The sequence below is a fragment of the Arachis hypogaea genome, chromosome 7 (assembly GCF_003086295.3).
Source record: "Arachis hypogaea cultivar Tifrunner chromosome 7, arahy.Tifrunner.gnm2.J5K5, whole genome shotgun sequence".
NCBI classification, from domain to species: domain Eukaryota; kingdom Viridiplantae; phylum Streptophyta; class Magnoliopsida; order Fabales; family Fabaceae; genus Arachis; species Arachis hypogaea.
Window position 1 is genome coordinate 73,435,912 of NC_092042.1, and position 24,074 is coordinate 73,459,985.

A 24,074-nucleotide genomic window follows, 5' to 3' on the forward strand; every position below is an offset into this window, starting at 1 on the left:
ACCCGCACTCACACTCACCGCCACTCACCCTTGTTCCCCTAACCCTACCATCATTCCTCTTGGTTTCTCCTTAATACACAAACAAAACAAATCTAACGCTTAACCTAATTCAGAAAAGAAACAACCAAAGAAAGAAAAAGGGAAGGGAAATGGAAACAGGGGAAGCAGGGAAGGGAGAGTGAGATCCGAGAAAGCAGAGGCTGGGACAGAGGAAGAGGAGAGGAAGGAGGGTCACCGAGATGTGCCGCTCCTTGTGCCGGTTGCCATCGCTGCCACCAAGTTATCGTGCCGCCATGCCGCCGCCATCGTCGGGCTGCTGTGCTGCCATCGAGACGGTTCAGAGAGGAAGGAAGCGCTACGATGAGGAAGGGAGCAGGAGCCCGTCGCGCTCACTGCAAGCCCGTCGTCCGTGTCTTGTCGCCGTGCTAGAATCGTCGCCGCCAATGCTGAGCACCACCGCTGCCGCCTTTGAAAGAAGTCGCCACCTTAGCTGGGAAGAACGGAGTAGGGGAGAGGAGATTTTGTTGATGTTGTGGCAGAGAAGGAGGACAAGACGTGTGAGAGAGAGTGACGCACAGAGGAGAGACCATTCCTCTATCGCCGCCGGTCGCTGCCATCATTAATGGTGAGTCAGTTAAGCCCTAGCCATGAGAACCATTGATGAATGAATTTATGTCGATATAGAATTTCACAATAAGATCTTGTTGCAAGTATAGTTTCTAAACCAACTAAAATCCTTTCATACAAAAATTTGTTTGTCACAAGTACAAACCCCTAAAATTAATAACCGAAGTATTCAAACCTCGGGTCGTTCTCCCTAAGAATTGCAATAAAGTGTTCTTGCTATTGGTTATGAGGTATGTTTGGGGTTTTTGAGATAAGAAACAAGAAAAGCAAATTGCAAAAGAAATAAACTAGCAAGTAAGAAAGCTCTTGGTAAGATATGAGAACTAGAAGTCTTATCATAGTTATCCTTATCAATTGTGATGAGAATTGTTCACAAGCCCTAGCTAACTCATAATGAAAGGCTAGCTTTAGTGACATTCAAATCAATTAGCAACTTCTAATTGTCAATCAACAAAAGAATTATATAACTCAAGAGTTACTAATTACTCAACCAAAGGCAAGAGGAACAAAATCTAACTAATAGCTAGAAGAGACATTTCATCAAACACATAGAAGGCAATAAAAGTAAACAACATGAATTGCAAGAATTAAAGAGAGATCTAACTACAATGGCAAGAGATCAATAATAGAAAAGCAAAATAATTATGAAACAACAAAGAACTTACCAATAAACTACAACTAACAATACAAAGGAATTATAAGAGAAGAGGAATTTTACAACTACAAGAGAACAATTAAGGAAGAAAAAGGAAAATTAAGAGAGAAGAAGAGGTAGATCTAGATCTAAACCTAATCCTAATTCTAGAGAGAAGAGAGAGCTTCTCTCTCTAGAAACTAACTAAAAGCATGTGAAAACTAAACTACAACTCATTAACTAACTAATTGGTCCAACCCTCTTCAATCATTGGGTTAAATAGCATCAAAAATGAGTTGGATTGGGTCCAAAATGCTTCAGAAATCACTGGCCACGAGTTGCCTTTAGTGAGTCATGTGCAGCTTCCCATGTGTACGCGTATATCACGCGTACGTGTCCTTAAACTCCAGGCAAGTATGGAAAATTTTATATCATTTTGAAGCCCCGGATGTTAGCTTTCCAACGCAACTAAAACCGTCTCATTTGGACCTGTGTAGCTTGAGTTATGATTGATTAAGTGCCAAGAGGTCAGGATTGACAACTTTGCGATTCCTTCATTTCTTCATGAGTTCTCCATTTCTGCATGCTTTTTCTTCATTTCCTCGATCCAATCTTTGCCTCCTAAACCTGAAATCACTTAACAAACATATCAAGGTATCTAATGAAATCAAGGTAAATTAAATTTAGCTATTTTAAGACCTAAAAAGCATGTTTTCACTCTTAAGCACAATTAAAGGAGAATAACAAAATTCATGCTATTTCATTGAATAAATGTGGAAAAAGGTGATAAAATCCTCTAAATTCAACACAAGATAAACCACCAAATTGGGGTTTATCAAATCTCCCCACACTTAAACAATAGCATGTCCTCATGCTAAACCAAGAAGGATAAGAAAAGGGGTATGAACATTTATTCAATGCAATCTATCTATATGCATCCTATCTAAATGAATGCAACTAAATGAAAAATGATTCTACCTACTTGGTTAAAAATAAATCAATCCTCCAAGAGCATGTATAAACAGGTAGGGCTAAGGTCATATAACGATTCATGAACCCTACCAATTCAAGTATAAAAATGAAGTTCAAATAGACTTGCAAGAAGAACGCTCATGAAAGCCGGGAATTAAGGAATTGAGCATCGAACTCTCACCGGAAGTGTTTGCACTTTAGTCGCTCAAGTGTATAGGGTCAATTCTCTCAATTCTCCCCTAATCATGCTTTCCAAGATTTGTTTTCATCTAACAATCAACAATTATTCAATGCATGCATATATTCATCATGAGATCTTTTCATAGGTTGTAATGGGGCTAGAGTCAAGGTAGGATTGTATATGGTTAAGTAGACTAGAATTTGAATCTTTGATCAACTTAAACTTTCCACCTAACCTATGGCAACCTATACTATTTAAGTGCTAACATAACTACCCATTCTTCACTTTTTCACATACTCATGCGTTTTCTTTTGATTACCACACATATGCATTGATCTTTATTAATCTTTACTTTGGGGTATTTTGTCTCCTTTTATTGCTTTTTTTCCTTTTTTTCTCTCTTTTTCTATATTTTTATTTTTTTCATATATATATTTTTCTTTTTCTTTATCATTTTTTTCTTTTATTTTTCACAACAAAGCATATACGAAGGCATCAATGCATATGGTTTTACATATAATTAATACATGAGCATGTACCAATTCCCTAAATTCTCGATAGAAATACAAAACACCCTTTTATTCCAACCAATGTTCCCAATTCTCCCAAACTTGATGATAAACACTCTCACTAGCCTAAGCTAATCAAAGATCCAAATAAGGGACATTTATTATTTTTTTTGCTTAAGGCTTGTAATGTGCTAAAATTAAGAACAATTGGGTTTAGCATAGGCTCAAAATTGGCTAACAAAGGTTGATAAAAGGTAAGGCTATTTGGGTAAGTGAGCTAAATGAAACAATGGCCTCAATCATATAAATGCATGAATACACGGAATAATGGACATAAAGAATCAAACAAATCAAAGATTACAATGATAGAAAGAGAACAATGCACACAAGAAGGGAAAATAAGTGGTTATAAGATGTAACCACACAATTAGGCTCAAATCTCACTAGCTTATGTTCTTAGATCAAAACCATGTTCCAAAATACATTCTTTCAAGCAAGTTCAACAAAATATTTTTTTTTTCAAATTGGTAGGTTGCCCTAAAACAGTTTCTTGGAAAAGAAATCATCACCATAACCAAGTAGTCCTAATAAGAAAGAAGTGGTAAAAATATGTATAAATTCTAACTAACATACAACCTATCATGCAATGTAATAACTAATCTAACAAAGAAAACTAAGAATTGGTGCTGAAAGGAGATTGTTACCCATGGAAGTCGGTCAAACGATCTCCCCATACTTGAAGATTGCACCATCCTCGGTGCATGCAAAGAAGAGTAAGGTGGATGGGTTGAAACAACTGATGAGCTTCTTCAAAAGATTGTGCTACAACATGTGAGTGAGAAAACAATATAAGCTAAGGCATATTAACTAACACTTGATGCAAGAGTAAAGTCAAAGCATGAAGAGAACTCAAAAGCATCAAATTCAAATAGAAAGAGTGGGTCATGAAAGACATGCAAGTTCATATCAATTCACAAAGAATATAAGAGTCATACAAGATTGAGCATTAATTTAAAAGTTTCATCACCCAACAATATCAAACAAGTCAAGAAGCACCAAGATTAACCAAGAAATTCTCAACAATTGAGTAAGAGAATTCAACACCATTATTAAAATAAGAAACTTAGAAAAGAAAATAAGAACAAGCTATAAAAAACAAAATTAAAATGCAATGAATAAAAGTATGCAAATACAATAAATAAAAGAAAATAAAAGATGAGAGAAAAAAACTCTTTTTTTTAGAGAGGGAAAAGAATAAAGTAAGAAAGGAAGAGGAGAGAAGAGGAAAGGTAGAAAGAAAGAAGAAGGAAAGAGAAAGAGAGGAGAAGAAAGAAGAAGAAAAGAGAAAAACAGGGCACGAGGCGACGCTTTGCAACTTCTAATTGTCAATCAACAGAAAAATTAGATAACTCAAGAGTTACTAATTACTCAACCAAAGCCAAGAGGAACAAAATCTAACTAATAGCTAGAAGAGACATTTCATCAAACACATAGAAGGCAATAAAAGTAAACAACATGAATTGCAAGAATTAAAGAGAGATCTAATTACAATGGCAAGAGATCAATAATAGAAAAGCAAAACAATTATGAAACAACAAAGAACTTACCAATTGCATTGAAGAAGAAATGTAGATCTACAAAAGAAAGTTCATAAACTACAACTAACAATACAAAGGAATTACAAGAGAAGAGGAATTCTACAACTACAAGAGAACAATTAAGGAAGAAAAAGGAAAATTAAGAGAGAAGAAGAGGTAGATCTAGATCTAAACCTAATCCTAATTCTAGAGAGAAGAGAGAGCTTCTCTCTCTAGAAACTAACTAAAAGCATGTGAAAACTAAACTAAAACTCATTAACTAACTAATTGGTCTATCTCTCTTCAATCATTGGATTAAATAGCATCAGAAATGAGTTAGATTGGGTGCAAAATGCTTCAGAAATCGCTGGCCACGAGTTGCCTTTAGTGAGTCACGTGTAGCTTCCCACACGTACGCGTACATCACGCGTACGCCTTCCTAAACGCCAGACAACTATGATAAATTTTATATCATTTTGAAGCCCCAGATGTTAGCTTTCCAACGCAACTAAAACTGTCTCATTTGGACCTGTGTAGCTTGAGTTATGATTGATTAAGTGCGAAGAGGTCAGGATTGACAACTTTGCGATTCCTTCATTTCTTCATGAGTTCTCCATTTCTACATGCTTTTTCTTCATTCCCTCGATCCAATCTTTGCCTCCTAAACCTGAAATCACTTAACAAACATATCAAGGCATCTAATGGAATCAAGGTGAATTAAATTTAGCTATTTTAAGACCTAAAAAACATGTTTTCACTCTTAAGCACAATTAAATGAGAATAACAAAAACCATGCTATTTCATTGGATAAATGTAGGAAAAGGTGATAAAATCATCTAAATTCAACACAAGATAAACCACCAAATTGGAGTTTATCAACCACCATCTCTGAACCCTTATTGCTCTGTAAAATACCCTGTATTTTCCCTTGATGTTCTTGGCTATATTGTTTGTTGGGGTTTGTCTCAATTGGAGTCATTGGTGAAGGCGTTGCCGCTGCTAGCAGCCAACGTCGGGGCTGTTGCTGGTTTTGATTCTATTATCCTGGTACTGGTTTGATCTTTCCCTTGGGCTTGATCTATTTGCACGTTCTGTTTTGTCATTGCTATAGTTGTCATATTCTTGTTTTAATTCAATTTTAGATTTTGCTTTGTCTTGGACGCCCTAGGGCTGTTTCTGCCCTTGATCATATTAGATTCAAAATTATTGTCCTGCTGCAACCATCATCATTACCGCAAAATTAACGTTGTTGCTGTTCCAATGGATGCAGTGACCTTGATTTCATTGGAGTTATCACCGTTGTTGTGAATTAAAAATAAACAGATTTATCACGGTTAATTCCTATGGATTCGACTTTCCGAGGTAGGGGCGCATTTCTTAAACTTGATTTACTCTCCAGAGTTATTATAAATCGATATTAATGCGTAAAATACATTTCTTGTGATTTCGTAAGTCTTATAAATTGAATTGAGTTGTTTTGGATGAATGAGATTATTAATTCGGTTGTTAGATTGATCGATTGAGAAAGTTGCATATTCTGATTAGTTGATTGATGTTGTTAAAATGGTTTTCCTTTAATTATCGGAAGAGATTTACTATTGGCATTTAGTTTAATTTTGGAAACGGTTTGATTTTAGAAAAGATTTAATATTGAAATTTGATTTGATATTGAACCCGATTTGATATTGGAATTTGATTTTAAAACAAACTTGGAAAAGACTTGATATTTGAAAACGGTTTGCTTATTGAGAATGATTTACTATTTCGGAAATAGTTCGAACAAGGTTTGAGGAATGGTTCGGTTTGAAACTGTTTGAGAAGACCGAGAATCCTTAATTATTGATTGACGTTGTTGAATGAAGTTGGTTTAAATTGAGACTTATAGGATTGGTTGATTGAATTCTGGATTTTGTAATTTCCTTGTGTTGAGTATTGTTGTTGTGATAATGGTTATTAGAAGTGTTTTGAATGATTGACAGGCATTTGGTTTGGTTTGGTTGGGATCCGAAAAGGGTGGCAGAGTCTAAATTTTAGAGGAGATGCTACCAAAATTTTATAAAATTAGAATTTTTGTTTGAAGTAATTATTTTAAAAGATTTAGTTTTAAACATTATATGGTTTAAGATTAATTTATTTATGAAAGAAAGAATCATGTTTTGAATTGGAATTGTTGATGAACGGAATGGAAAGAAAGATGAGGAGGATTTTCTTTGAAATATGATTTTTGAATGAATTTGGAAATGAGATATGGATTGATGAATGATGAGGGTATTGAGAATGACTTAGACATTGATGAATTTTGAATGAACTATACATATGGCTTATGAATTTGAATTATCTGAGACACGAGTTTCTCTGGGTAAACGCAGTGGCTTACCACCACTTGCTCCAGGTTGAAACTCGATACTCTGTTGACTCTACAACGTAAGGGTGACTAACGAACGGATTTTTGCGTGTAAAGAATTTCACAATAAATTCCCGTTGTAAGTATAGTTTCTAAATCAACAAAAAATCCTTTCGTACAAAAACTTGTTTGTCACTAAAGCAAACCCAATAAAATTTATAACCGAAGTATTCAAACCTCGGGTCGTCTCTCAAAGAATTGAAGGGAAGTATGATTTATTATTGGTTATGGAAAAGCATCTTTTTGGGTTTTTGAAATAGGAAACAAGGAAATAAATTGGCAAGAAAGTAAATTAATAATCATGAAAACCCTTGTAAGGTATGAGAACTGAAAATCTCATCTTAGTTATCCTTATCAATTGTGATGAGAATTATTTATTGCTCCCACTTAGTTAACCCTTACTAAATAAAGGAAAGTCAAGTGGACTAATCAATTTGATTCCTCAAGTCCTAGTCATCTCCTAAGAAAAGACTGGCTTTAGAGGGATCCAAATCAACCAGCAAATTCCAATTATTAATCAACAAAGGAGTTTGGATAACTCAAGTGTCACCAATTACTCAACCAAAGCTAAGAATGTAAAAACCTAGATTAAAATCATAAATATGAAATACCTCAATTTGCATTAAATAAGAAAATCAAATCTAACATGGAGTTCATAAACTAAATAGCAACATAAAGTAATCAATAAGGGAAATAGATAAACTAGAGTACCAAGACAAATAAAAGTAGAAGAGAAATTAAATTAAAGGAACATCGAACTTGAAATTGGGAAGAAGAATAAATCCTAACCCTAAAACCTAGAGAGAGGGGAGAGCCTCTCTCTCTAAGAAATACATTTAAAACCTAAAAATTATGAATGAAAAGTTAATGATTGAATGAATCTTATTCCCTCGCTCTGCAGCTTCTATTCTGTGTTTTCTAGGCCGAAAACTGGGGGTGATTTCTGATACGTACAGGTCGCGGCTCTGTCTCCACGCGTACGCGTGATCCACGCGTGCGCGTCACCTAACAGCACGGCAACTATGGCAAATTATATATCGTTGCGAAGCTCCGGATGTTAGCTTTCCAACACAGCTAAAACCTCCTCATTTAAACCTCTGTAACTCAAGTTACGATCGATTGAGTCTGAAAAGATCAGGGCTGACAACTTTACAGTTCCTTCAACTTCTTGTATTCCTTCCACTTTTGCATGCTTCCTTTCCATCCTCTACGCCATTCCTGCCCTATAATCTCTGAAAACACTTAACACACATATCAAGGCATCAAATGGTAATAAAAGAGGATTAAAATTAGCTAAATTAAGACCAAAGAAACATGTTTCCAATCATAGCACAAAATCAGGAAGGAAAATGTAAAACATGCAATTTACATGAATAAGTATGAGAACAGTGGATAGAATCCACTCAATTAAGTACAAGATGTACCACGAAATAGTGGTGCATCAAATCTCTCCACACTTAAACATTAGCATGTCATCATGCTAAGCTCAAGAGAAGCTATAAAGAGTGAATAGGAATGGTAGGATGTATGAAATGCAACCTATTTATATGAATGCAACTACATGCAAAATACTTTTATCTACTTGGTTAAAAGTAAATAAATCTTTTAAGAACAAATGTGAACTGAATTTCACTAATTCAAATCATAAAAAACTGAAGTACAAATAGAATTGCAAGAAGAAGATAGCTCATGAAAGCCGGGAACAAGGAATCGAGCATCGAACCCTCACTGGAAGTGTATACACTCTAATCGCTCAGGTGTTTGAGGTTCGAGTCTCTCAATTCTCTACTAACCTTGATTTCTAAGACTTGCTCTTCATCTAACAATCAACAAAAGTTCAATGCACAAATACACAAATCAAGAGGTCTTTTGAGAGTTGTAATGGGGTCAAGGTCAAGGTAGGATTGTATTTGGTCAAGCGAACTGAAATCTTAATCCTTAATTAACCTAAACTTCTCACCTAACTTAGGATGGTTAAAATTAGGATTGTAAAAATTAGGGTTTAGGGGGATAATTTTGGGGGTGGATTGTGTTTTGACTTTATTGGACTACTTTTGGAGCCCATTGTTTACATTGTTCAGAAAAGTCATTGTCTACTTTGCAAAACCAATTAAATTAATTATGAAGCGTTGCTTCTCTGTATTTTTTCGTGTTAAGTTAGTTTGTTTTAATATATATAAAAAATCGAGTATTACACTTATTAAAAAGTAAAAAACAAAAAACAAAAGAACAAAAATTCCCAAAAATTAAATCTAACGTGCTTTCAAAGCATTAATAAACCTACCAGTAGCAACATAATTTGCCGCATTATTAGTCACTACATGAACAATATTATCAGGTCCAACCCATTCAATCACCTCCGAAAACAAATCACACATGCTTGAAGCATTTTTTTTTACCACATTTGAAGCATCTACATATTTCACAGAGCATAACCCTTTCGAACAATAAACCAAAAAAATAATCAACGTTCTTTGCCTTTGATCTGTCCAACCATTAACCTTGAGGGTACATCCAGTTTCTTTCCAAGCAGATCTATAGCTATCAACAACTATTTGATACTTCCTTTTGAGATCGGCTAATAAGTTAACCCTTAGCTTATCGTAAGAAGGACCTCTATAACCAGGCCCAATGACAGCAACACCATCCAACATATTTTGAAAAAATGGTGACATAACCGCATTGAAAGGAATCCTACAATCCAAAAGCCATCTAACTACTCGCTTATCAACTTCATGAAGCGCCTCTTTGTTTTGAAACACACTTTTCAGACTTGGTTGACCTCCCGGAGTTAATCTTGGTGCAAACATAGGAGGAATAATGGTTTTTGCTTTCTTTTCTGGATCGCCTCCAATCACATGCTTAGTTGGTAACTGACTCCAAGTTTGTTGTTCTTCTTGTACTATTGCTTCGTCAATCGCATCTTCAATCTTATCATTACCCTTCACATTAAAACTTACTTTCCTTTTACTAGTTTTATTTTTCTGAATCTCTTTCAATAAACCTTTCATTTATTTTTCTACGTCATAAGGAACCTTAGAACACTTCTTAATATCTCCCCTTATCTTTGCCATATATTTTTTCATTCTATTAATTTTCCCACCCCCAAATGTACTCAGACAAAATAAGCATTGGTAATACAATTTTCCTCCAAGCAGGATCAGCTTCGCTCCGAACATTAGAAGTTTGTGATTGACTATCATTAGATCCAAGAGGAAGAGAAGGTTCATTCGAAGCCGAATTATTCTCAGCATTATTATTCCTAGGTAATTCTTGGCTGATACTATCATCCATACCTAAAAGTTATCAACAATCCAATAACAATATAATTCAACAACTAATCAACTAATCAATGCCTCAACAGCAAGGTTTAACACCCAACAACTAATCAATTATCAAGGTTTCAACAATAAACTATAACAATTAATCATGCTTCAAGCAATCAGCTTCAATAATTAATTATTTAATAATGCTTCAAGCAATCAACTTCAACAATTAATCATTTAATAATGCTTCAAGCAATTAGCACTAAAAAATTAATCAACAACAATTATTCATGCTTCAAGCAATCAACAGCAAAGTTTAGAACCAACAATTAATCACACTTCAATAATTATTATTAAAACAAATTAGATTTATACCTAAGGTTAGTGGAAGACAAGAAAGAATGCAGAGCTGGCGGCGACATGGATAGCGGCTGGTAAGAGGCAAGACTGTGGCTGAAGGGGTTGAAAGGTCAAACAGAGCTGGTGCCAGCGGGAAGACACTGCGCGACAGCAAGTGGCGCTGGCACTGGCTGCAGTTTCGCTGGTTGACTTCGCGACGAAAAGTGGCTGCGCGAACGAAAAACTGGCTGAAAGGAACTTGTGACGATGAGTGACTTCCACGAAACTTGCGACGGCGGCGGTGGCTTGACGGAGGTTGCGTCGGAAGTTCGAAGTGGAGACTGGAAACGTGGAAACTGAGAGCGAGAAGTGAGAATGGAGGGTTGGAGGTTCGAGAATGGGTTTGTGGATGTCTGGGTGAAAAGTGAAGACTAGGGTTCCTTTCAGGAAGGCAAAACACAGCGTATTTGACAAAATTTTAAAATCGGCCAAGTCACGATTCGGTTAGACCGATCAATTCCTACCTAATTTGGTGGTCTAACTCTAATTTTTGAATTTAGTGGTTTTACCTTCTATCCAAACCCTATTTGCCAGTCGAACTGGTCTTTAGAACATTAGTGCTTTTTATTTAATAATAATAATAATAATAATAATTTACGAGATTTGAATTTTCAGTATATTATGAGATGTATTTTTTATTTTGTTGTTTATAATAGTGTATTAGTATTTGTTAATCTAGATTTTATTTATTAAATGCATGTAATAATAATAAATGTAAAATAAATCTAAATAATAAATATTTTATACTTTAATTAAGAGTTGTTATATTTAAGAATTAAAAATAAAAAAATATTTTTATGAATATATGTAATAAAAATGTTTTAAAAAAAGATTGCACAATCACTCCTTACAATCTGCAGATTATTTTATATATATATATATATATATATATATATATATATATATATAAAATACGAAAGCATAGTTGGTTAATTTTTAAAAAAGTTAGAGATTAAATTAATTCTTTAGAGATCAAGATGAACATTATTTTAAAAATAAATGATTTATTTTCATATATAATAATATTTAAATAAAGTTGTAGTTCTCATAAAAAGTATATTTTTCTTGGTTTTAATTTCTTATAAATATTTTTATTATTTTTTATTTAAAATACTTCATTTTAATCAATACTTACTATCAGTTTATTATTCTATGATAAATTTTATATCTTAATATCTTAACCTATGATACATAAATATTAACACAGCTACGGACATGGGCATGTCACGATACGGGATATGAAAATACACAAATTTAAAATTTTTATAAGACACAGAGACATGATATATATATAAAATATAATGCATTTTTTAGATAAATTATAATGATATTTTTGGTATTTTATTAATATTAAAATATAAATTAATTTTTCAGTTATTTTTAGTATTTTTAATTATATAAAATATTTAAAATATTTTTTGTTTTAATAATTAATAATATATATCATTTATAAGTTCATTTTAAGAATAAAGTTAAATATATTGACACAATAATATTTAAATATGTCCAAACGTGTCCAAATAAAAAATTTGATGAATTTTTAGAGAAATTTGATCTCATTATTAACGCAATAAACTATCACTATAATTTTTAATTTTACCAAAGACAAAATTGGAAGAAAAAATAATTGATAAATATCAAAACTAAAAGCGTTATTCTATTATTATTATTATTATAATGACAAAAATAAGCGAAAAGTATTAAATTAGTCCTTTATATTTAGGCATAATTCTATTTTAATTCTTAATATTTAAAGTATCCTATTTAAATCCAAAAAAGTTTTATTTAGTTTTAACTTAGTTCCACCGTGAGGTTAAAGTTAAATAATTAATGAAATGTCTTACATGGCAGTACAAGAACAACGTCGATAATCTGGAGAATAAATACAAGTTCCAGAGGCATAAAATCAACTGTGGATGTATCAATACATTTATTTATCATTCTCCTTAATTTTATAGAAAATATTTCATTTAAATTATAAAAAATGATAAATAAATATATTAATGCATTCATGGTTGATTTTGTGTCTCTGAAACTTATACTTATTCTCTAAATTATCGACTTTGTTTTTGTACTGCTATTATGTAGGATATTTTGTTAATTATTTAACTTTAACATTAAAGTGAGACTATATTAAAGCTAAATGAAATTTTTTTAAATTCAAATAGGATACTTTAAACTTTAAAAAAGATTACGGTCCAAATGTAGGAGACTAATTTAGTAATCTACCCGATAAAATAATATATAACATGAAACTTATGATGACCAAACATGTGCATACATTAATTAATTCATTTACCAGAAACAATCCAAGTGTGTCACCAGTAATCAAAAGAAAAGAAACCGAAGAGAAAGAAGAAGCATTAGAAGAGAAAATGGGTGCCTCTCTGATTAGGCACTATGCCACTCACCACACATTAACATTCCAATTTCGTCAAACAAATCATTACACCTTAGACTCAACACATTGAAGCACAAATAAGCAAAGAAAAAAGAATTTCTCATTTTCTATTTTCTTTTCTTCCGTTTATTTTTATTTAATATTATTTTTTTCCTTCCATATTGGCAGGCCCAGCAACAATGGCGGAAGATAGTGAACACGTCTTTTCAATCTGCACCGTCTATTGTTATATCGTGTCAACTCGATCACAGTCATAAATTGATATGATAGTAACAGTGCATGCAAGAAGAACCAACAGCGCAGCAATAAGAACAAAGAAGAAGAAGAAGAGAAACAGCAACTTCAACTAGTTTTGCCACTTCGCTGTAAAGTGCTCTTTAACACACACAACACTTTAGCGTTGACTCAGAAAAATTCAACTAGTTCTTTTCTTTCTTTCTTTTTATTTTATTTTTTTCTCTGTTCTTCACGGTTCAGCTCCACTTTCATGCTCTCATCAATCAATGCAGTGTCTTAATCTTTTTGCTTTCTATCTTGCTGTCATTGTGATTTGCCTAATAAAAAGGGTAGGTCTATGTCACACTGTTATTGAATGCTTTTAATTTGGTGTGGTTCTATTTTTTTTTTCAATTGAGGTTTTTGTTTTTGTTATTTTTTCCCTTTTCTTTTATTGCTTCTTCGAGTTGCTCTCACTGATAACTCTTCCTTTCACACCACGGTATTTTATTTCTTTTTATTGGTTCCATTTCTGTTTTTGTTTTTTGTGTCTTTCCTCTGTCATTTTCTGCTTTGTCTTGAACCTTCTGAAATAATCTGAATTTTCCAGTGTTCACACTTGAAAAAATATTGTTCTTATGTCTGTTTCTTTTGGTATGATTGCAGTTTCTTCTGATTTCTAAGTGGCTTTGATCATTTTAGCTTCAATTCTCTGTGGCCTAATAACAAAAGGCCACACCTTGATGCAGTTTCTATTATTGGTTTATCTAAGAGAACAGACATGGCATTATTGGAAAATTGGTTCCTCATGATCATGGTGATGGTGTTTTTCCATGGCATAGTGTTTGTGAGTTCAATCAATGAAGAAGGTTCAAGCCTTTTGCAGTTCAAAAGTTCCCTTTTTGATGCAAATAACAAGCTTCACAATTGGGATTCTTCTGACTCCACACCATGCAATTGGACTGGTGTGCAATGCACCCATTCATCATTGGTAACTTCTGTTAAACTCTACCACCTTAATCTTTCTGGCACTTTATCTCCTAGAATCTGTGACCTTCCAAGGCTAATTGAGTTGAATCTCTCAAAGAATTTCATTTCTGGTCCAATTCCTGATGGTTTTGCTAATTGCCATAGTTTGGAGATTCTAGATCTTTGTACAAACAGGCTCCATGGAGAAATTCTAACCCCAATTCGGAATATAACAAAACTTAGGAAGCTTTACCTTTGTGAAAATTATATGTATGGTGAGGTACCTGAAGATCTTGGGAGCTTAGCTTCACTTGAGGAGTTAGTTATATATAGCAACAACTTAACTGGGATCATTCCTAAATCAATTAGCAAGTTGAAGAAGCTTAGGGTTATTCGGGCGGGACTGAATGCTCTCTCGGGGCCAATACCAGCTGAGATTAGTGAGTGTGACAGCTTGGAGACATTGGGTTTGGCGCAGAATCAGCTAGAAGGTTCTATTCCAAGAGAGCTTCAAAAGCTTCAGAACCTTACCAACTTGATTCTATGGCAAAACTCACTGTCCGGGGAGATTCCTCCCGAGATTGGGAACATTAGTAACCTGCAATTGCTTGCTTTGCATATGAATTCGTTCATTGGTGATGTCCCGAAGGAGCTCGGAAAATTGTCGCAGTTGAAGAGGTTGTACATATACACCAACCAGTTGAATGGAACAATTCCACCAGAGCTAGGGAACTGCACAAATGCTATTGAGATAGATTTTTCGGAGAACCGTTTGGTTGGGTTCATTCCCAAAGAGTTGGGGAAGATGTCTAATCTTACCCTGCTTCATTTGTTTGAAAACCATTTGGAGGGTCATATTCCTCATGAGCTCGGCCAATTGAAGCAGCTAAAGAATTTAGACCTTTCAATGAATGAGTTAACAGGTACAATTCCATTGGAGTTTCAAAATCTTTCATTGATGGAGGATTTGCAGCTATTTGACAATAAGCTTGAGGGAACAATTCCTCCTCATCTTGGGGCCATTAAGAACCTTACAATTCTCGATATGTCCTCGAATAATTTTGTTGGTCCAATACCTGTTCATCTATGTCAATATCAGAAGCTGCAGTTCTTGAGCCTTGGGTCGAATCGGCTGTCCGGAAATGTTCCCTATAGGCTGAGGACTTGCAAATCTCTTGGGCAGCTAATGTTGGGGGACAACATGTTGACAGGAAGTTTACCAGTTGAGTTGTATGAACTTCACAATCTTACTGCACTCGACCTTAAACAGAACCGATTTTCCGGGCTGATAAGCCCAGGGATAGGTCAATTAAAGAAATTGGAAAGGCTTCTCTTGTCGGATAATCATTTTGAAGGTTATCTCCCTTCTGAGATTGGAAATTTATCCCAACTTGTCGCGTTCAATATTTCCTCCAACAGTTTCAGTGGAAGCATTCCACGTGAATTGGGAAACTGTGTAAAGCTACAGAGGCTTGATCTTAGCAGGAACAACTTCACTGGTGAGCTTCCAGACAAAATTGGCAAGCTGGTGAATCTGGAGCTGTTGAAAGTTTCCGATAATAGGCTCTCTGGTGAAATACCTGGCAGTTTGGGGAATCTTATTCGCCTCACGGAGCTTGAGCTAGGTGGCAACCTATTCTCAGGAAGCATCCCTTATCATTTGGGAGGACTTACTTATGTTCAGATTGCACTTAACTTGAGCCACAACAATCTTTCTGGTACGATTCCTATAAGCTTGGGGAACTTGCTAATGTTGGAATCACTTTACTTAAACGACAATCAACTCATTGGTGAGATTCCTGAATCAATCGGTAGCCTTCCTAGCCTTATAGTATGCAATGTCTCCAACAACAAGCTGGTAGGAACTGTTCCAGATACACCTGCATTTAGAAAGATGGATTTCTCAAATTTTGCCGGGAACAATGGGTTATGCCGATTAGGTACTTATCATTGTCATCCACCTGTATCTTCAACTCATTCAGCGAAAGCGAGCTGGATCAGAGATGGTTCAACTAGGGAAAAGATAGTTAGCATTGTTTCTGGTGTGGTTGGATTTGTTTCTCTTATTTTCATAGTAGGTATATGTTACGCCATGAGGCAGCGTAGCCCTGCCTTTGTCTCGCTTGAAGGGCAAACAAGACCTCATGTCACTGATAACTATTATTTTCCGAAAGAAGGCTTTACCTACCAGGATCTCTTGGAAGCCACTGGAAATTTTGCAGAATCAGCGGTTATAGGAAGAGGAGCTTGTGGCACTGTCTACAAGGCTATTATGAATGACGGCGAAGTGATTGCAGTGAAAAAGCTGAATTCTCGAGGAGATGGAGCAAACGTTGACCGAAGCTTCCTTGCTGAGATTTCAACCCTTGGAAAAATCAGGCATAGGAACATTGTGAAGCTGCATGGATTTTGTTATCACGAGGATTCGAATCTTCTCTTATATGAATACATGGAAAATGGAAGCCTTGGGGAACAACTTCACTCAAATTCAAGCAGGTGTGTGCTGGATTGGAGTGATCGATATAAAATTGCTTTGGGAGCAGCAGAAGGCCTATGCTATCTTCATTTTGATTGCAAACCTCAAATCATTCATCGCGATATAAAATCAAACAACATATTGCTTGACGAATTGTTTCAGGGTCATGTTGGAGACTTCGGCTTGGCAAAGTTGATTGATTTCTCCTACTCGAAATCCATGTCTGCTGTGGCAGGTTCATATGGCTACATTGCCCCAGGTTAGAATAAGCTCCATTATATATAGCTATAGCTGCAACACTTATAGCTTTACTGATTTCCATAATTGAGTCCTATTTCCGGACACTGCGATGAAGCACCACCTTCTGTTTCTTACACTAAGATAATTCAATGGTATAGATCTCAGCATAATTTTGTGTCAATCACTTCTTTCTGATCTGAATCATTCATTATCTTGGTGTATCACACACAAGTTTAACTTCATTGATTCTAGATATTCTCCTTATTTTATTTTTTCGTTATGATTTACTTTCCAGCATTCATTTTTATCAGATGAAACAAGACAATGCATATTATCAAATGTATAGATAATATTTTCGCCTAGTAGAATTCTAAGTAGATGTTTTCATCTTCTGAGATGCTAATTGCAGTAATCCTTCAGTTTTCTTATGATTTATTGATTGTTTATGTTTGTTTCAGAGTATGCTTACACCATGAAGGTGACTGAGAAATGTGACATCTATAGCTTCGGGGTAGTTTTGCTAGAACTAGTCACTGGGAGGTCACCTGTTCAACCATTGGAACAGGGCGGCGATCTAGTGAGTTGGGTGAGAAGGTCGATTCAAGCTTCAGTACCAACATCTGAACTGTTTGACAAGCGATTGAATCTGAGCGTGCAGAGAACAATGGACGAGATGTCTCTTATTCTGAAAATCGCTCTGTTTTGCACCAGCACGTCCCCACTTACTAGGCCAACAATGAGAGAGGTCATTGCAATGTTGATTGATGCTAGAGAATATGTCAGCAATTCACCATCCACTCCTACATCGGAATCTCCACTTGATGAAGGTTCTTCTTCTAAAGGTTAGAAAGGTTAGGTGTTCAAATTTACTTTCGGAGAGTTTGAAGTTTATATTTAATACTCCTCCCCTTTATTTTTTATTTCTCTATCACCATCACTTTTTGGTACAATCTATCTAGATAGATTTATCTGACGATGTACCAAACAGTAAAAGTGATAGAGAAAACCATCAGAGGGAGCAATACTTTCTGAAGTCTCAGTTTCCTTGTTCACTTTTTAATACTTGTGTTAATGAAGTCTAAAGTAGTACATTGATTGATATCATTCATGTGAGTATATAGAAAAAAGTATTTCCAATCCCATATCTCTTTATTCTATTTTCATTTTGGTTACAGTTTCCTTTGATTAAGAATTTAATATCATACTTTAGATTCTTTAATGGAACGATCAAAACTTACCTTATTCTGATCCTTCTTCACTTGCATTTTTTTGCAGTAACTCTCCCACTGAATTAGTCATAAGTGATTACACATATATTGCAATAACTTGTTCTTCATCACTTAGCTAGATTAATAAAATCTAAAATAATCATATTTGTTCTCGTATTCGTGCAACATGGATTTCAAGCTTCTGCTTCGATCAGTTCATTGACGAATCGGATCACTAATTTTCTTGCCATGTTTTTGTGCAGATGGTCTTGAGTTGTAACTTGTAAGCTTTCAGCCTCTACATGCAGAGTATAGTCATCTCCAGAATAGCAAACGCAATGCGATCTTAAGGTCAAAACCATAGGTATCCTCCTTTTAGAGGGAATCCTATGCTTTAACCAAACCAAGTGCCCTTCACGTGAAGTTTTGTGTGGTAAACTTCTCATTCTAACAATATTAGAAACAAAACTCTCTAATCAATCTATTACACCTTCTAGATATAATTATTGGTTTTAGCAAACCTCACTCACCTCACTACAAGGCATCATTTGTTTCATGCTCTATGCTAGTGAGAGTAGAACATACAAAGATTTCAATTTTAATGATGATTATCTTTATGATTTTTGCACAATTGGCCAAATAAAAAAACTGTAAATTTCTGTGCCAGGCCCGGGCTTTCTGATCATCGGTAGTAAACTATGTAGTACAAATTTTGCATACAATCCATTTTGCTTTGGGATATTCGAAGTCATAATTTTCTTTTGTCAGTAATTGAGTATAAAATTTTGTTCTCAGCAAGAAGCTTCATATTTTTGGTTGGTTTAGATTAGAGGCTCATGGCATTTGTGGTAAACATGATGTGAAGGAATGAAAGTGAACATGGCGAGAAAATCAGTTTGGTGCATCATCACGTGGTCTTTCTCACCCATGTTTCACGAGTATGCATGAGTATTAAATAATATGCGTAAATATAATAATTTTACCAAAAAATGTAAAATACAAATATGTCAACATATATTAAACACAAAATATATCTATATAAATATTGGTATCTGGTATTAAATATTAAGAAATCTAATCTAATACTTGTAACAATTATCTTGATGATTATTTTAGATATGACAGATTGTTCAAAAGATTTAGTCCCAAATAAATGAAGTCTAAGATAGTCGTATTGAATGTGTACATGCATATTGGAGTAAAATCGACGTTTTTGTATATAAATAATAGTAATGCTACGTAATTAATTAAGTCGATAATCAAATTTATCTAAGTTGATTTAATATTTTATTGACACAATAAAAACTAGTTGTAAAGGAGAAAGAGAGGTACGAAAAAGAAAAATAATTAGATTTAGGCTTAGATTTGGTTTGTTAAAACTCTTTGAAAAGGTGTTTGTGTTTTTTAGAAGCATAAGTACTTCATTTTGCGTTTGATAAATCAAAAAGTTTGTGTTTGTGTTTGTAATTTTTAAAAGATAGGAGTATTTTTGAAAAAATTTAAGGGGGAGTTTTTTAAAGTTGGTTTGTGTTTATCAAAATTAAAAAGTCTAATATAACCTCATACATTAATTAGTATTCAAATTTAATTCTTATATTAATATCTATTATAGTATTTTTAGATTTTAAAAGCTATTTTACCAAACACTTTTGTTGTCTATGCTTATTAAACATTAATTTTAATTTAATTTACCAAACATAGTACAATTTTTTAGAAGTTAGCTTTTAAAAGTTAGTTTTTATAAACTACTTTTAATAAGTAAAAATTTTACTAAATTAAGTCTTTCTTTAATAAAGTTTTTACTTTTCAAAAGTAGCGTATAATAATTCTTTTTTTTTTAAGTTTTAGCATCTGTGTTTGGTAATTAAATTAAAAATAACTTTCAATAAACTCAAACAACACAAATATGTTTGACAAAATAATTTTTAAAATTTAAAAATAATATAATAAATATCAATATTAGAATTAAATTTAAAAACTAATTAATATATGAGATTATATTAAACTTTTTAATTTTCATAAATACAAGCCATATTTAAAAAATTTTATTTTAAGTGTTTTAAAAATCATTCTCATCTTTAAAAACTGCAAGTATAAATATATATATATATATATATATATATATTTTATTTTTCAAAATAAAATAAAAAGAGTATAATTTTAAAAAATATAAATACCTCTTCAAAAATTTTATCAAATCAAAATTTAGTTATAAAAATAACTTGTTCACCCATGGTTTCTCTATAAATAATTCCTCAATTAAACAACGAATGTACAGTGTCAAGTGGTTACTCTAATAAATTTTCTTAATCAATCATGGACAAATAAAAAAGTAACCCCTAACTTTTTTTTATCAATTTACTTTGGATCAAAATGCACGAAATTTTTAAATTGAGTAAAGTATTGTTTTGTCCCTAATGTTTGGGGTAAGTCCTATTTGTATTCCTAACGTTTAACTCGTTCTATTTGTATCTTTAACATTTATAAAAGTGATTCAATGTTATCCTACTATCAATTATAATAACAAATCAGATTATATTTTTCAATTATTCTCACTTGGATGTATTCATTCTCAATTAGGTCTCACTTGGATGTGTTTGATTTTAATATTATACCCACTATTTGTGTTTAGATTCAATTATGTCCCTAAAAAAGTGAATTATGTAAATGTTATAGGAATTAGTTTCAACTTTTGATGAGCTATTTTTCGGAGTGGATCATCGATTCTATCCTAGACATTTGTATTCTAACTTCAAGAAGAGATTTTTAAAACGCAAACTAAAGCGTTCATGATGTGTAATTGACGGCAAGATAACATTGAATCACTTCTACAAACGTTCGGGATACAAGCAGGACGATTTAAACGTTAGGGACACAAATAGGATTTACCCCAAACGTTGGAGACAAAAACGATACTTTACTTTGTTAAATTTTTTAGATCAGAAATATCCGTATCCATTTTTTTCTACTGTTTTGATTTTGGGCCAAATATTTTCTATTTTGATATTTACGATAATTGTCTTTTGACGCACGGTAAGGCAAGCACAAGTGGCATTCACAATACCAAGTGACTGTATATACTGGGAAACAAGAATGTTATTTGAATTTGTACATCTCAAAAGGATGGGACTGGATTTTCAGAGTTGGTACGGGTTGTGAGATGGTTCGAAAACTCAACGATTAAAACGGTAACGGGACTGGATTTCTAGAGCGATAGAAGAGTACCTGCAAAGACACTCTAACGCCCAAGTCAGAATGAATTTAAGAGGTATAGGTGAAGATTAGGAATGTGTGTCATAACCTGAGGGGACCCTTGGCTCCTTTATATAATTTGAGGTAATTATATTATCTTATCTTGTTGGATAAGATAGGAGAAGTATTTCAATTTAAATGTTGGTTAGGGATTTATGGTTAGTGGACTGGTTTGGGCCTGGGATAACTAGGTCGTGATTGCTTCGATGGGAGACCTGGGACCGGATCTGGAATAGTTGCCCCCGAAGCAAGAGAGCAAGTAGGCTTGGTCTCACCGCTTAAAAGTGCATGCTTGGCCGTGTGGCTGTGAGTTCAGATGTCCATGAGTTTGGCCTGGGCAAAGGAATATCGTCCAGGGTCTGTGGTCAGGGTCGGGGATCCGAGCCACACATTTTGACCATTTCTGGGGATCCACTTGTTAGGTCTGAGATTTTTTCTGTGTTGTCAGGAGTGGAGTGATGAGGTCTCCAGATCGGGGCTCGTGTGTTTTCAGGTCATTGGACCGTTGCGCTCCTTTCAAAGAATTTTCGTCCGTTGCGTTTCCCAATGCGTCATAATGACGCTTAGTGGGAGGGGAGAGGTTTCATTGTTTTTCCTTTTTTGTCATCTACCCTTTCATGTTTCCTTTTTTTAAAATGTGGGGAGGTGGCTTATTTATCTTTCATTGTAATTGTTTCTTCTCCTTCTTTTGCTCTCTTGTTTTCTTATGAACATTTTCTCCAAATTTTTCTGGCGTTGTGCTCTATTTGAGTTTGCTGGTGGGCTAGTAGTGCTGTGTCATACTACTTTTGATGTTTCATTTCTGTTACTCTCTGAGAACCAAATTGGTAACTTTGCCGCTGTAATCATTTATTCTGCTTCTATATTTTTGTTTTGTCTACTATTTGAGTTGTTGTATGCTTCTGTGTTTATTAATGGAAAAATGTTTGATTGGGGTATTGCGTTTGGTGTAGTTTTATGGATTTTTGGCAGGATGCTTCGATTGTGATCTTAGTATGGTTTAGGAATTCCATGTATGTTTGTGTTTCTAGGTAATGGGATGACAGTGAAAAATCTTGTTTGGATATAGGTATGGTGCGACGGAAGGGAGTTTAGGGGAACCCGGGTCCTATCTTCCTGATGCTTAAAATCCTATTTGGATATAGGTATGGTGCGGCGGAAGGGAGTTTAGGGGAACCCGGGTCCTATCTTCCTGACGCGGGCCAAACGTCGGTTCGAAAATTTTCACAAATAATTTCGTTACAAGTATAGTTTCAAACCAACAATTGACTCGAAGCAAAATTTAATTTGTTTGTCACAATGCAAACTAATAAAAACCGAGTATTTAAATCTCGGGTCGTCTCCCAAAGGAATTATAGTGAGGTGTGTGTGTTATCGGTTATGAGTATAAGACGGGGTTTACGGATAAAGACGCGAGAAACTAAATGACAAGAAAATTAAACTAACAACTAGAAAGATATAAATGCTAAAAGACACTCCTGGCAAGGTTTGAGAACCAAAGCTTCCTTTTCAAGTCATTGACCACAAACATGGTGATTATCCAGAGTTAATCCCATTTAGTCATCTCTAATATTGGGTGAAAGTCAAATAGGCATAGTCAGTCTTATAACAAGAACAACTTACAACTCTAAATCACCACTCAATATGGACATCAAAGACTTTTGTATCACTAACCATGACATGACAATTATAAGAGCAAACCTAATCAGTCAACCTCTAATGCAAGATAAGTCAACCGGACTTAATCAATCTCAATTCATAGGTATTACTTGTTAATGGAAACGAGATCAATTAAAATCTCCAAATTATCAATCAACTCAGACATTAGTGAAATCAGGGTCACCTAAATTACTCAATTCCAAGCCAATAGTGTAGAAATCTACCCTAGAACTAAAAGAGGCATTTCTACAAATACTTGGAAGGCATTGAAGAAAAACATCTTAAAATTACAATAATAATAAAATCTAAGACTACCAAATACAAGATAACAATAATAACAACTCAATTAAACATCAATAAACATAAAAATATCAAATTGTATTAAATGGAAATCAAAATCAACAAGAGTTCACAAGATCAAAAGCAACAAAATAAAGGAAGTAACAAGTAAAACTAATTGAATAATGGTGCAATAACAAGAAATTGCAAGAAAAACTAAATCAAGACAAGATCAAAACCTAAATCTAAGAAGAATTTAAATTAAATCTACCCTAATTCTATAGAGAAGAGAGAGCTTCTCTTTCTATAATATAACCTAAAACATGATCTAAACTAAACCTAATTGCTCTCTCATTGTTCCTTCTTGAATTTGGCTTGAAATATCTTTAGAAATGAGTTAGATTGGGCTTGGAAAGGTTCAGAAATCGCCAGCCACGTGTTTTCTTAAGTGAACTGCGTATTTCATATCATGCGTACGCGTGACATGGCAAAAATCTCAAAGCATGCATGACCATGAATTACTCCAAAATCTAATTTCTCCATGAATTCTCCACTTTGCATGTTTTTTCTTCACTTATTCAATCCAATTTTTGCCTTCTAAGCCTGAAATCACTTAACAAACACATCAAGACATCGAACGGAATTAAAGTAAATTAAATTTGGCAAATTAAGGGTCTAAAAAGCATATTTTCACTCTTAAGCACAATTTAGGGAGAATTCACAAAATCATACTATTTTAGTGAATAAATGTGAAAAAAGTTGATAAAATCCATTCATTTCAATGTAAGATAAATCATAAAATTGT

At 34.0% G+C, this 24,074-nt stretch overlaps 1 protein-coding gene across 8 annotated transcripts; it reads left to right on the forward strand.

Moving 5' to 3' along the window:
* The first annotated feature begins 12,842 nt into the window (after window positions 1-12,842).
* Window positions 12,843-18,745, forward strand: LOC112703430 (uncharacterized). Of its 8 annotated transcripts, none has more exons than XM_025754874.3 (5): window positions 12,843-12,948; window positions 13,139-13,335; window positions 13,853-16,890; window positions 17,330-17,713; window positions 18,343-18,745. In XM_025754874.3, exons 3-5 carry the CDS (start codon window positions 13,968-13,970, stop codon window positions 18,357-18,359), a joined length of 3,324 nt encoding a protein of 1,107 aa, XP_025610659.1. In that variant the 5' UTR covers window positions 12,843-12,948; window positions 13,139-13,335; window positions 13,853-13,967; the 3' UTR covers window positions 18,360-18,745. The 8 variants fall into 8 exon arrangements, with proteins under 8 accessions (XP_025610659.1, XP_025610662.1, XP_072055732.1 ...); XM_072199632.1 differs by having other exon boundaries at window positions 12,893-12,964; window positions 17,330-17,722; XM_025754877.3 differs by having other exon boundaries at window positions 12,843-13,335; window positions 17,330-17,722.
* Window positions 18,746-24,074: the final 5,329 nt, after the last annotated feature.